At 30.6% G+C, this 14,209-nt stretch overlaps 2 protein-coding genes across 2 annotated transcripts; both read left to right on the top strand.

Moving 5' to 3' along the window:
* Positions 1 to 5,070: 5,070 nt before the first annotated feature.
* On the top strand, positions 5,071 to 7,870 carry LOC124821826 (HVA22-like protein k). The gene is made up of 7 exons (XM_088110136.1): positions 5,071 to 5,288; positions 5,399 to 5,496; positions 5,966 to 6,017; positions 6,305 to 6,368; positions 6,596 to 6,691; positions 7,234 to 7,306; positions 7,555 to 7,870. Exons 1-7 carry the CDS (start codon positions 5,224 to 5,226, stop codon positions 7,653 to 7,655), a joined length of 549 nt encoding a protein of 182 aa, XP_087966262.1. The 5' UTR covers positions 5,071 to 5,223; the 3' UTR covers positions 7,656 to 7,870.
* Positions 7,871 to 9,682: 1,812 nt separating this feature from the next.
* On the top strand, positions 9,683 to 12,322 carry LOC124846170 (arabinosyltransferase RRA3-like). The gene is made up of 2 exons (XM_047323379.2): positions 9,683 to 10,095; positions 10,953 to 12,322. Exons 1-2 carry the CDS (start codon positions 9,895 to 9,897, stop codon positions 12,063 to 12,065), a joined length of 1,314 nt encoding a protein of 437 aa, XP_047179335.2. The 5' UTR covers positions 9,683 to 9,894; the 3' UTR covers positions 12,066 to 12,322.
* The last annotated feature ends 1,887 nt before the right edge of the window (positions 12,323 to 14,209 follow it).

Genomic DNA, 14,209 nt, shown 5'->3' with positions numbered 1-14,209 from the left:
AATATGTTATAAATGAATAAAATTAAAAAACAACAATTTTAAAAATAAAATTTTACTGAGGGGTAAAATAGTAAAGGAAAGGTGGAGGAAGGGGCAAAATAGTAAAGGGGAGGTGGAGGAAGATATGTGTGGGGGTGGAGGGAGCAACACCCAAACCTATGTTCATGTTTGCTTTTCCCTCTCAGAAAAAATGTGGCAGAAAAGAAGGAATGAGTGGTCTTAAATATATGTAATCGAACATTAAATTAAATTAGATTTAACTGAAGTTATTATAAACTATATTATTTATTATTGGACCATTCATTAAGATTTATCATTATATTAACTTAATCATGATGTGCACGAAGAAGGTTGTAACTTTCCACTGTTAGCAATTTTAAATTTGTGGATATCATTTGATTTTGCATCTCCCTCTTGTCATAATCTTTCTGAGTGATATTTGATAAATCGCCCACTAACCAAGAACCAAACAAACCTTTCAAAATCGTAGAAAAATGTCGAAGACACTGTTTTTAATTCTTTCATTTTTTTCAAAAATATTTGTTCATGTCGTGTAGAAGAAATTTTTCTCTATTGATGGAAGATTAATTTAAAAATTGTTTTATTTTTTAGATAACGTGTATCTTCCAGAAAGAAAATCGTACTTATGTAATTACAACCAAAAATATTTTTTTTGTTGAAGTATTTAATTCAACTCTATGTTTAAAGTTTAAATTTAAAATAATATTTAAATTTAGTATTGTGTTTTTGACTGTATGTCATTCTAATGAATTTAATTGAATTTTGACCTTGGCTATAAGGAGCCTTCGGGTCATCTTCCTAATTTATCATTGTAAACCTTTTATATGCTATTTTTTATGTTTAATTGCGATTACCATCAAAATAATCTCTCTAGTTTATTCAATTATTTTCTTGTTAACTTTTTTATATATAAAAAAATTGTTAACTTAAATTAATCTTTAAACATTAAATATTGGCAAGTTTTTTTTATAGAGACCTAAGAGAAGAAAGAGTTCTCATTCATTTGAAAACATAACATAGCTGTATATACAACATCTAAGGAAGAAGCTGCTGAAATAAATACAGTTAACAAACTTAATTTTTTACAAACTTGAAACCTAGCAAATGTTTATGCTTTCCCTCGTGATGGAAGAGAAATATTTGAAACACTCATGTTGGATGACAAGAACTTAAACTATGAAAATTTTAAATTTTTACTACTATACTTTTTATATTTTATAGAAATTTTCTTGCAAATTTCTTACAAAAACTTGTAGGAAAAGTGTTTTTTACTATTTATTTTACAAATTTTGATTGTTAGGTAAGAATTTCGTGGATAATTAGCTATTGTGAAATTTAAAAATTCGCAGAAAATTTCTTGCAAATTTTCTTATGAAAAATATCCGCAGCAAATTTTAAATTATAATAAAAAAACTATTTTTAAATTTTTGAAAAATTAAAATTAAAAATATTAAAGTGTGAATTTTATAAAAATAATTATATTAAAATAAGTCGTAAGAAAATTAAAAAGTGAAAGTAATGCGACAGAATAATATTTATATAAAGTGAAAAAAAATTATGTATTTCGTTTAAGATAAACTTATTTTCTAATTTGCTAGGGTTCGCATATGAGATATATTTTGGTCAATTTTTGCATAGAAACAGTGACTAATTTATACTAATAGATGTTTCTATGCATAATTGTAACATCTATAAATATAGTGTAAAGTCATCTAATAGGAATATTACATTCATAATACTACAGATCAATTCTTACAAAAGATATAACGTACGATTATGGTCGAACAGCCTTACAAGATAACGGGGAAATTAAAACTGTACAAATATACAATCCTAGACTGAACGGTTTACAAAATACTTATATCGAACGGTCTTTTAAGATAATAAAACAACAGATGGTTGAACGGTTCTACTGTTCGACCTTAACATCTACCTCTACCAAATTTTCTTCTTCCAGCGCCTCTTCCAGTAACGCTTCTCCTTCTGCTCACATCCACACGGATGATCGTTGCAACAGAAGGACAACCATCGAACGTACAAAACGGACAAGACAGGAAATAGGGTAAGCTTATGTAATTCAATTCAAGTATCAACATAGATTTCACACAATTCAAATAAACGAGATAGTTCATTCACTTTTACATGCAAAGCCTAATACTAGACTCTGACTGTCCGGATTGTATGAATTCTGCGTAGTTAAGACGTTCGTGCACCCGGGTGATGTAGTAACTGGGATACCCTCAACAGCTGCCACCCTAGGTTAGTCCTATCTGTCCAAATTAACAATAAGGACTAGGACCTCCTGCCATTCCCACACATGACTTACCCTTCTCTACGTGAGAATGAGTAATCACGGAATATCAGGATGAACCGCCAGCTTAGCGTGCCCACATTCATATTTTACCAATTCCAATATCCATTCATGAGATATTCCTCCCCGGAATACTCTTTCATAATCAAATATTTTCATCCATATCATATTCCATCATCTTTCATTATTAAACCTCAACTGAATCAATTTGAACAAAGATCCTTTAGGATACCAAATACCGAACGTAAATCTTCAACCCCGAACGATACCGAACACTTGGAGTGAAACCGAGAGGTTTCCAGTTCCAAAACAGATCAAAACCGAGAGAGTTACTATCGGGGTTGGGAAGAGACCGATTACAATAATATTTCACAAAGACTAATAGAAGCGAATGTTATTTACAAAATGAGCCAATTTAATGAACTGACTCGTGAGCGTTTAGACCGAACACCGTAAAGCCTAGGCCGAGTACTAAGACTCTAGGCCGAAACCAATGGAGACAGACACTGTAAGACATCAAATGATAGTACTTGAAGGAATCATATGAAGAAATCGAACACTATAAATACTTAGCTTATTTATGAGTTTAACATCAAGAAAACCGAATGTCAGTCGAAGACCGAGCACGGTAGAGAGCGAACACTATTGAGTTTGGACGAACACTCTTATTATCAAGATAGATTACGAAAAGGAGAACGAGCGCTTGGTGTAAGACCTAACACTTACTTAGTACGAGTGCTTGGTATAAGACCGAACACTACTCAGTATTATAGAATAAAAACTTGATAATTATAAGATACCGTTTAAGTAGTGTTCAAAACGAATAATATATATACAAATACATATAGATATACTTAAGTTTATAACAGAATACCAAGGAACGAATATCCTTGGTTGAACGCTTATATACAAATATTACTAAACGAAGACGCTCGGTCCTCAACTGGAATTCCATCCAAATGAAAGAATCCAGTTCCAACCGAGTTCACAAGAAAACTGAACAGTCAAAGACCTTCAGTGACGAACATCAATTTTCATATGGAATTACATACTTAGAATTCTTTATATCAATTCATTTCTCAACATCTATCTTCATAATTTCATACATCCATATCATAGTAAATTTTCATACTTCATACAGTCAAAACATAGCAACAATCATATTTCATATTCATTCAGCAAATCAACAAACATACATCCATTCAAAACGAACATAAAATTAAATTATATAAGCTTCCCTTACCTCTAACGTGACCGAACGCTTCCAGATAAGGTTATTGATTCACCTCTATAAGTCCTTCTACCCTCAACGCTCAACAATTTCCAAAACTAAATCAAGTGAAAACCAAAACACTATCAGAACCACTCATTTTAGAAGAGTGATCAACACATGAAACCAGAACTTGATTTGCATGTCCAGGAAAATGCACGACTGAGTGAAGAGAAGAACTTACCAGCTCAGCTTCACAAACTGATCGGTTCAATCGAAAGCCCTTGAGACCGGAAGAGTGGAAATGGTGCCTGAGTGATGATCAGAGAAAGGAATGGTTAATATTTCTTAGAGAGAAGATGAAGAAATCTAGAGAGAAGGAGGAGATTTCAGAAGGTTGAAGATGGATGGTGCATGCAGAGAAGTGGCACGAAAATTTGAAAGTTTCAGTTTTACACCTACCGTCAAAACCGTTCGTCCAATCTGCATCACACACCTGTCTTCCACTTTCTGAACTTCAGACGCTCCGATCGCTTACATCTAGCGTCCACTCGAATGGGTTTTTTAGTGAATTTTAAAATGGGTTCTCACAAGATTTCTTAAAATTAGTTGGTTATCGTTTAACAATCATATCTACATTAAATCCATTATATATAGCTACTCTCACTTACTTTATTACGTGAAATTTTCTAAAATATATTATTTGTATCACTTGCAACATAAATCACATAAAATCCCTTTGAATTTCATTATTACACGTGAAAGTCATTGTTTAAAATTATTATTAATTTAGTTAAACTCTTGTGATATCTTTATTTAAAAATAGTTGATCAATAATAACATATAAAAATGCCTAATCCCTTCTCTAGCAGACTTGCACAAGATGCGTACAAGAAAAGTGAATTAATTTTAATAAATCTTCAATTATAATAGTATTCTATAATAAGAAGCATCAATTACATCTTACAAGCTAATAAATATATTTATCCAAATATCTCTAATATATTAATAACTTAATCAACATTATGCTAACAAGGAAGAGGTGGTGCAATTTACCGTAATTGGCTGTACGTTATTAAAATAATTATTACTTAATCACAATCATTGAATGAAAAAATCAAGGTTGATTCGATTAATAATAATTTCTAAAGTCAACTTTGATTCGTCACATCAAATGAATATCAATGATATTAAACTAAATAGAATGTAAAAGAGAAAAATATGCATTGAAAAATTTAGTATATAAAAAACTACTGAAAATTTTAAAATAAAGTTGAAATTATCTAACCCCATTTTTACTATCAATTACAAAAACCCTATAAAACAATGAAGAGAATAATAACTTGTAGTGAATATTTACATATAAATAGTATTATTTTTACACTTTTTAACAATTTTTTTAGATAGTTTACAATTACTATTTGATTCTTTAATTTCTTTTTTTATAAATACAAAAATTAACTTTTTTTTAATAATAAAAATACTACCAAACATAGATTATGATGTGTGAAAAAAACATTTTCCTTACTGTTCTTGAAATCCTACCCTAAAGTTTCCTTCTTGGTGTCATGCCTTTATTTTTATCTTTATCTTTACCTTTACCAGAGAATTGTTACCCGTAATTCTATGTTTCTTCGCCATAACACCAGTTCAAGGTTTTTCTGTTTCTGTTCTGAGATCGATGAAGGTTAGCTTGAGACCGTTCATTTCCCCTGTTGCTCCCAACCTCTTTCTCCGCACAGCATGGTATGTGTGTTTCCCTTCGATCATGTTTTCTTAATTCTTCTAAACTTTACTAAAAATCATATTTTTCTTACTCAACACCAACTTCAGTGATATTGGGTTACTCGTTGCAGCTGTTCTATAGGGCTTGCGCTTCCCGTGTATTCCACTTTTAAAGCTATTGAGGACAATGATCCATATCAGCAACAAAGATGGCTATTGTATTGGGCAGGTTCTGATTATTCTTCAACCAACATTTCCTCGTTGAACATTGTTAAATCGATCAATTCATTTTTTTTGTTATATTATTTTCTGTTGATTTGATTGGTATTAGACTATTAGCGATGCATGCGACATTGCAGCTTTAAAGATCTGCAGAATACATGTATCGAGGTCACAGGTTAAGAGTTAAGAGGACTGTTCTGGTGTAATTTAATTTGATTTCACCTTGCTAAACTTATGAAAATTTTGGTATCGTAGTATGAAGTCATATATCGTTGATATTTTTGGATGGTTGGTAATGAGTTTGGATGAAAACGTTTTAAGAATTCTCTGGTTAGTATGATAAGAGTAACTGCTGGCAATTAATTTTTCTCTTTTATATAATCTGGTTTTGTTAATTTTGATGTGCTATTGTAGATATTTTTACTTTGATGGACTTGTCTGAATGTATTAACACTGATCTCTCTCGTGTTTTTCAGCTTATGGATCTTTCAGTGCTGCAGAAATGTTTACCGAAAAAATATTTTCCTGGTATGAACAAGTTTTCCATAGGTTTTGTTCTTTCAATTTACTCTTGTGGTTTTTAACTTTTTTTTTCATGGAAACTTACCTCAGTGTCTATTTACGATTTTCATATGTAACAAAGTTATGTCTATATTGTATTCATTTGTCTTGTGATCCCAGTTGCCTGTAATTCATGACCCTGTGAAGGGCTTCAACATTAACAACAAAGATTTCAGTTGTGATTTGTTTGTTTGCTTTCACGTTTTACTTGAGGTATTATGATCTAACTAGGTTTGTTTGCCATATTTAATTAGGATTCCATTCTATTACCATGCAAAGTTTGCATTTCTTCTTTGGCTACAACTTCCCACTCTCAATGTAAGCTTAACGAAATTGCTCAACCTATTCTTTTCCTGCTATGCTTTCTCAATTTTCTGTGTTAATAACCTTATCTTGGTTGCTTTGCTCTTGTATTGTTATTTTTAATTTTGAAGGGAAGTTTCTTTTATTCTGTTCTTTTACTCCTTTCTTACTTGTTTTCTAATAAATTAATTCGCTATCAAACATAAACAAGTTAACAAAACCATATAAAACTTGTTGAACAGGGTGCAAGACAATTGTATTCCACTCACTTGCGTCCATTCCTGTTGAAGCATCAAGCTAGAATGGATTTGATTGTTGAATTTGTGTATGGTGTAATGGTAAGAAGTTGTTCATAGATTTCATTATTGCTGAAAATGCATTTTTTTTTATCTTGTTTGATTTTCCAGTTGTGTGTTGTCATTTGAATTTTAAGGCATAGAGTTACTATGCTTTTTGATTTATTTGTATTGTCCATGGGAATTTGGCATGGTACTGTTTGGGTGCCAGTTTTTGAGAGTTAAAAGGTGCTTCTACCAAATTTCCTCGCGGCGTTTGGAATCCTTCCCCTTTGTTCAAGTGTGTTGGAAATACAACTCTCATTCTGTAAAAGAAAATTACAAGAACTATATCACCTTCTTTCTCCTTTTTTGAAAAAGGATTCTCAATGGAATATGAAATACTCTCTCTGCCTATTTATAAGAGATGAAAAAAATCCTTCATTCATGAAGAGATGAATCTTTACAAAGTGATGTGACTCCTTATGAAAAGATATGGCTTTTCATGAGAAATGCTTCATCAATAAAGGGAGCAATTCCATTATGTACTCTTAAAAATACAAATTCTTAAAAAATAATATTATAAGTGACTTTTGATCTTGCAGAGTAAACTTATTCGTGATCACCAAACTGAATTGCAGCTTGCAAGAACTCTAGCAGTGAAGTTTCTAATGACAGGTACTTATGTGAACTCCGTATCTTTATATTTGCCGCCATTAAACTCTCTATTTCAGTTCCAATCTGTTCTAAAGGAAAAATAAGTCAAGTGAGCTATTCTTTGTTATGGATACATTATATTTAGGAGGTATATAATATGCTGTCATTAGAATTTGGGAACTAGATGCTATTTCGGTATCACTTAGAAGGTTTGTTATTCATTTTTCAGCTAAGAATATATGTAGTGATATGGTGATTTTGTGTTTCAGGAACTCAGATGATCAGGGATCTCATTCATCCAGTTGGGAGGGAGTCTAATAACATTGAACCCCAAAAGAGACAGGTTCAGGATTCAGAATCAGAAGATTAGTGCATTTCTCTTTACCTTGTATTGGACAAAAATACGTTGGGTTTATGATTTGCACATGGGCTACAGAATTTTGCATTATTAGTTCTGCAAAATTGTTTAGTCATATTTATTTTCTTGATTTTCACTAGCTGTTCTTAGAAAATAGGCATATTTGATGTAAATACTGATTTTCACAGCAATTGTTGTCTTGGGAGTAATATACACAGCTAGGGCCACGTTTATGTTTGTTGACCTTTAAGCATCTAACAACCATATAATTATAATTTATGCATTTTATGTTTTGAGTTTCGACAAAAGCTTTTATGAATGTATGAGTGTATTCATTATTTATCTATTATTATTGTGTGATTGGTTATGAAGGTTTGAACATCTTTGTGTCCCTTTCGCAGATATACAGAATCATTTTCCCTTACCGTGACTAAAGATGACAAAAAGTTAGATAGGATACGATAATGCCTACTCACTGTACTCACTTTTCCATCTACAATCAAAATAATTCATAGTTTCGTTGTATGTGTTTAAAAAATATTTACCTATAAATATTTAAAAAAAATATTTTATAAATTTTTAAAATAAAATCTAAATAAAATTATAAAAAATAATATAAGTATAAACTAAAATTTAATTTTAATTAAATTTAACATAATAAAATAAAAAATAATTTTAATTTTAATTAAATTAAATTTAATAAAATATAAATTAAATTTTACTTTTTTATAAATAATAAATATAAGTAAATACAAATAATATGATATTACATCGAATCTATTTAATGAGTATTAAAATTCAAATAAAAATATTTATAAATATTAATTATCAGTAGTAGATTTTCTCTGTAGTTAACAAGAATATTTTTGTCATCCAAACCTAGATTATATAATAATACATTATATATATATATATATATATAATCAATAATTTGTGAAACTATATTAACTTAACAGCATAGTGGACCCAAAGAACTTGTTTTATTCAATTATACTATCTTATTTTATAAAATTACTTATAAATGAGAAAAAGAACTTCAGAAACAATTTTCTTAATGTTTAAGACAGTATTTTTGAAATAAATTGGAATATGAAAAGTTATAGTTGTTGAAAATAAAAATTATAGTTACTAAATTTAAGTTGTGACCGGGTTATCTAGTTTTCTGTCATTTTATTAGATATTTTTTATTTCCAACTTTCCGCGCTTAATCAACATTTAAAGCGTTATTCCTTTTTTTTTGTGTACTTTTAGTTTATTCATGAGCTTTAATGCAGCCATTATGAACATGATTTTAATTCCGAAATATAGTGTCTATTTTTCATTTGATTTTTATACAAGAAAAAATTATCAATATTCAACTTAAATCCTTACAATTATTTCCAAAATTCTCTGTTTTTTATATAGTATGTAAGATTTGTATTGATTTATTTTAAAGTTCAAGGATTAAATTGAAAACGACTTTTACACATAAGAACAAAATATATAATTGGTTCCTTTAGAGACTTAACATTTATGTTTAATTAACTTGTTTAGAGTCATAATTTTTAAAAAACGATGTTATAATTGTAATTGGATAAGGTGGATCATGTAAAAAGATAAATTGAAAACAATTTGTCTGAAAAGAACATCTGAATTAATATTAAAAATACATTTGACCTCACTATTCTTCTGTCTATTCTAATGTTAATTCTGATTAGTAACTTTTTTTTTATTAACAGTAAGAAAAATAAAAGTAATTCGTGCTTTTTTGTGAAAGAAAATTCGTAGTATTACTTTGGTCCTTTATATTTATTAACGATTAAATTTTATGAAAAATTTAACTGATGATTTTTACTTTTTAATTATATCTTTTAAAAAACTTATTTTTACCAACAAAAATAAAAACATGGTGAAGGTATTATTCGTGTAGTTTTTTATTCAAACTAAAATTAAGTAGGGTTTTACTTTTTGTACTTGTTTTAATTTTAATTTAATTACCAGGCAAGTCAACTTTGTATTTTATTTTTCTCTGCACTCGCGATTTGATACTTCTCAACAATTACATGAAAAATTAGAAGAATAATATTGTATGTGCGTGTAAGAAGAATCCGAGAAACTTGTTGCTCAATCACGATCAGTCTCAGAGTTCAAAGGGAATGAATGCTTTTTCTCAGAAGAACAACAACACCAACTTTAATCGTTCCATTGTTGTTTCCCTTTAACCCCAAACAGTTATTATAAAACCCAACAACCATCGGGTTTCGGAGATACAATGATTGGGCGCAGAGACAGAGAGGGACCCTTGATGAGGAACAACAACCCAAACTCTCTACGCAAATCCAGGGTCCTAACCGCAGTTGCAATTGGCGTCCTTATTGGATGCGTCTTCGCTTTCTTGTACCCCAATGGCTTCTTCGTTTCTGACTCTGTCGCTGCTAATCGCCGCCTCTCTAACGCAGGATCCATAGCCCAGGTTCCATTTTCGTCAAAGACTCTGCCTTTTTGCTCTTTCTTACTGTTTCAGCTTTCGGGTCTCTTGGTAATCTTCATCACATCTGTGATTGCCGTTGACTGGGAATTCCCAATGTTCTGACCACTGTTTTTGTTTTTTTTGGTTGTTGTTGGATTGTGTTTGATCTTACTGATCTTGCTAGTTTTCGATCTATATGCCCTGGCTAAACAATACCCACTTGTTTCCTCTTTTAAAAATTTGTGGATTTGTACGGTGGTCAATTTTGCTTGTCAAATTGGTATGATGGTGATGTTAGTATTAAATGTGTGCTTCTGAATGGTCTTTTTGTCTACCTTAGTATATCCTGAAAATCATGTCTGGTTGGTTTCTCTGCCTCGGGATGAAGCAATCTCCTGGTTTAGAAGCTTAACTGGAATTCTGTTTGTATGATGATTGAAACTTGGAGATATAGCTGATGATGTTGTTGAGTTTCTTCAGACGAGTTAAGAGGCAATCTAGGCATAATGCACAAGTCTACGTACTATTTTGGCTTGATTTGAATAGGCAGAATTTGATATTTCTTTGATTGGTTTACACGTGATTTATAGGATTTAAATTTAGCTATGCACAAACTCATTTTACCTTGCATAAGTATCTTTCTATATGAGAAGTTCTAGTAGAAGACTCTGTAACACACTCTGTATCATCGGTTAAAATCTATTGAAAAGAAAATTGTAACTAGGAATTTTAAAACGGGAAGTGTGTTCCACAAAATGTATAATTTCTATTGATCTTCAACCCACACTCTGGAAAGGATGTGTTTGATGCTATATGAAAGAAGAAACAGCATAATTTTCATCATGGATTTTGTTTGGCAGGAAAATTCAGCTGGATGTGAATCCTCAGATCGGGTCAACCTGTTGAAATCAGAGTTTGTAGCGGTATCAGAGAAGAATGCTGAGCTAAAAAAACAGGTGAGGGAATTGACTGAAAGGCTTCGCCTTGCAGAGCAAGGGAAAGACCAGGCTCAAAAGCAGTTCCTTACGCTAGGTAAACAGGTTAAAGCTGGACCCTTTGGTACAGTAAAGGGACTGAGAACCAACCCTACTGTTGTTCCTGATGAGTCTGTGAACTCGAGATTGGGAAAGATATTAGAGAAAGTTGCAGTTAAACGAGAGCTTATAGTTGGACTTGCAAACGCCAATGTAAAGGAGATGCTGGAGGTATGGTTCACCAACATCAAGAGAGTTGGCATAACCAACTATCTAGTTGTTGCTTTAGACGATGAGATTGTGAAGTTTTGTGAATCAAATCAAGTGCCAGTGTATAGAAGAGATCCAGAAGATAGTGTTGATGTGATTGGAAGAATCGGGAGTAACCATGCTGTCTCTGGTCTTAAATTTCGTATTCTAAGAGAATTTTTGCAGTTGGGATACAGTGTTCTTTTATCAGATGTGGACATTGTATATTTGCAGAATCCATTCGATCATCTATACCGGGATTCAGACGTGGAGTCCATGAGCGATGGTCACAGTAACATGACAGCATACGGCTATAACGATGTCTTTGATGAACCTGCAATGGGTTGGGCTAGATTTGCTCATACTATGAGGATATGGGTTTACAACTCTGGTTTCTTCTATATTAGACCAACAATCCCTTCAATCGAGCTTTTGGATCGTGTGGCAACACGACTTTCGAAAGAGAAGGCTTGGGACCAGGCTGTTTTCAATGAGGAACTCTTTTACCCATCACATCCTGGTTATGATGGGCTTCATGCTTCCAGAAGAACTATGGATATGTATCTCTTCATGAACAGCAAGGTTCTGTTCAAGACAGTGAGGAATGATGCTAACCTCAGCAAATTGAAGCCTGTAATTATTCACGTGAATTACCACCCTGATAAACTTCCCCGAATGAAAGCAATTGTTCAGTACTACGTTGATGGAAAGCAGGATGCTCTCAAACCTTTCCCAGATGGCTCAAATTGATAATCTTGCTGCTGCTGAGAGTATATTTTTTTTCGGGTCAATTGCTTAGAACAGTTTCACAGTAGATTTCATTAGCTACAAAGCATGTGTAGGTACAAACTGATATCATCTTATGAGTACACTGAGTTATGCTTTTAGGCCTCATTCTGTTTCTTTCTATTCCTTTTTAATGCATGTTTTTGGTGGGGCTTACATGGATTTTCTTCTGTAACATTTGTTGTATGCTAATTTTAAGTTTTTTGTTGTTTCTTGGTCAACCATTTTATTGTTTTTTAGGCATCCATTTTTTCCATCTCTTCTCGTTCTTTCAATCAAATCAAATTTTAGACTGGAAGAAGATTCTTCAAGAAATCTTAACCATAATTATATGAAAAATTAACCAAGTAATACTACTGTTGAATTTTATTAATCAAATTATGTTCAGCTTTTATGTTTGGCTTTCCAAGCAAATTTAAATAATACTTATTTTTATTCAGCTTTACCTTCAAATAACCTGAAATTCTGTTTTCAAGGGAATTGCCAGATTACCAAATATGTCATTTTTGGTTCTCCGCATCCTCGGGTTACTACTAACTATAGTTAATTGTGTTTCTGTCACATTAAATAATTTTTTGCTTAGCTTAATTATGTTTAAACTCTTTCATAAATTTGAAAAATTTTATTTACATTTCTAATAAATTTTTATGGTCTAATGAATATTTAATAAATTTAAATTTTTCAATTGAATCTCCACTCTTAAACTTAGTGATGCCACTTTTCTGGTTACGATCTTGTCATATATTTTGTTGAGTTGTTGTAATATGTAATTTTATTATTTTAAAATTTTATAAATTATTATTTTATAATTTTATAATCTTATAATTTTAAAAAACAATGCCAGTTATCATAAAAATCATAAAAACCAAAATACTCAAGGCCAGAATCTTACTCGTGAGTAATTAGGCTTCCACTTTTTATTGTGGTTCATGTTCTTGTTGTCTTTATAGGTTGTCATGAGTATTATGTCTTTCATTATAAATAGATTAAAATAGTCACTTTTAGTGAAATTTTATATTTTTCAATCTTTTTGTTTTTGCATAAATTAATTTCACAATACAACTTTATTTATGAATATATAAAAATACGGTAAAAAAAAAACTTCTTATAAAATTGCAAGAGATCCTAATCACCAGTATCTCCTTCCAACATTTGTTACTAATGCATAGTCACATATTTTTTTAAGTTATAAAAGAGATTGGTACCACTTAATAGTCACATCACTAATTTAATAGACAAGTTGACATTCAGAATTCAATTAAAAAATAAAAATTTATTAAATACTCAATAGACCATAAAAATCTATTAAAAACATAATTGAAAGTTTTTAAATTTATTAAAAATTTAAAACAAAATTAAGCCATATTTTTTTATGATGTTAATTACTTAGCTTGATAGATTTTATTTATCATAAATACATCTTCAGAATATTTGCATTAAAATAAATCATTTGGCAGAAGAAGTTTCGCAAATACTGGTTAACATTAAACAAGGTATTTTGCTCATGTCGATTAAAAAACTGAAACGCTAGAAACACAGTCTCTCGTATGTTTTCTAAAAATATTTTTATTTAAAAAAAACGTGTTTACCAATATAAAACTACATCTTTTCTTCCTACAAATCCACCTATAATTTTTTGCATTTTGTTAATAAACTTTAGCTACATAAAAAATATGTCAAGATAAATATATCAACAAATGCTATAAAAATACCCCTTTCAAAAATAGTCAAATGCTACTTATATATAATAATGTGAATGGGCACAGTTAAGAGAAAAAGGTAGACAACTTAAGATCGTATCTTCAATACTGTTATTTAATTATAACTAAAGTATCATCTGATACTTTTTTTTTTTGTAATATTTTAATATAAATATTTATTACACAGTAACATTTACAGTTTTAAGTATTGAATTTAAGTTTTATCCTATTATCTATTACTGGTAAAAAAAAAAGCCGTGGATAAGAAAAACATAGAAAGGGGAGAAAAGCACAATCACAAAACTTCATAACAAAATCTCATATCTAAAAAAATAATCTAATGTCTACCAAAAAAATTGGATAGCACTATGAAATTAAGGAAAATGCTAGCCATTGAAGAAAGGACCA

The sequence above is a fragment of the Vigna umbellata genome, chromosome 3, assembly GCF_029865625.1.
Source record: "Vigna umbellata cultivar VRB3 chromosome 3, Vumbellata_1.0, whole genome shotgun sequence".
Lineage (NCBI taxonomy): Eukaryota > Viridiplantae > Streptophyta > Magnoliopsida > Fabales > Fabaceae > Vigna > Vigna umbellata.
This window is presented reverse-complemented; position numbering and strand designations above follow the sequence as displayed.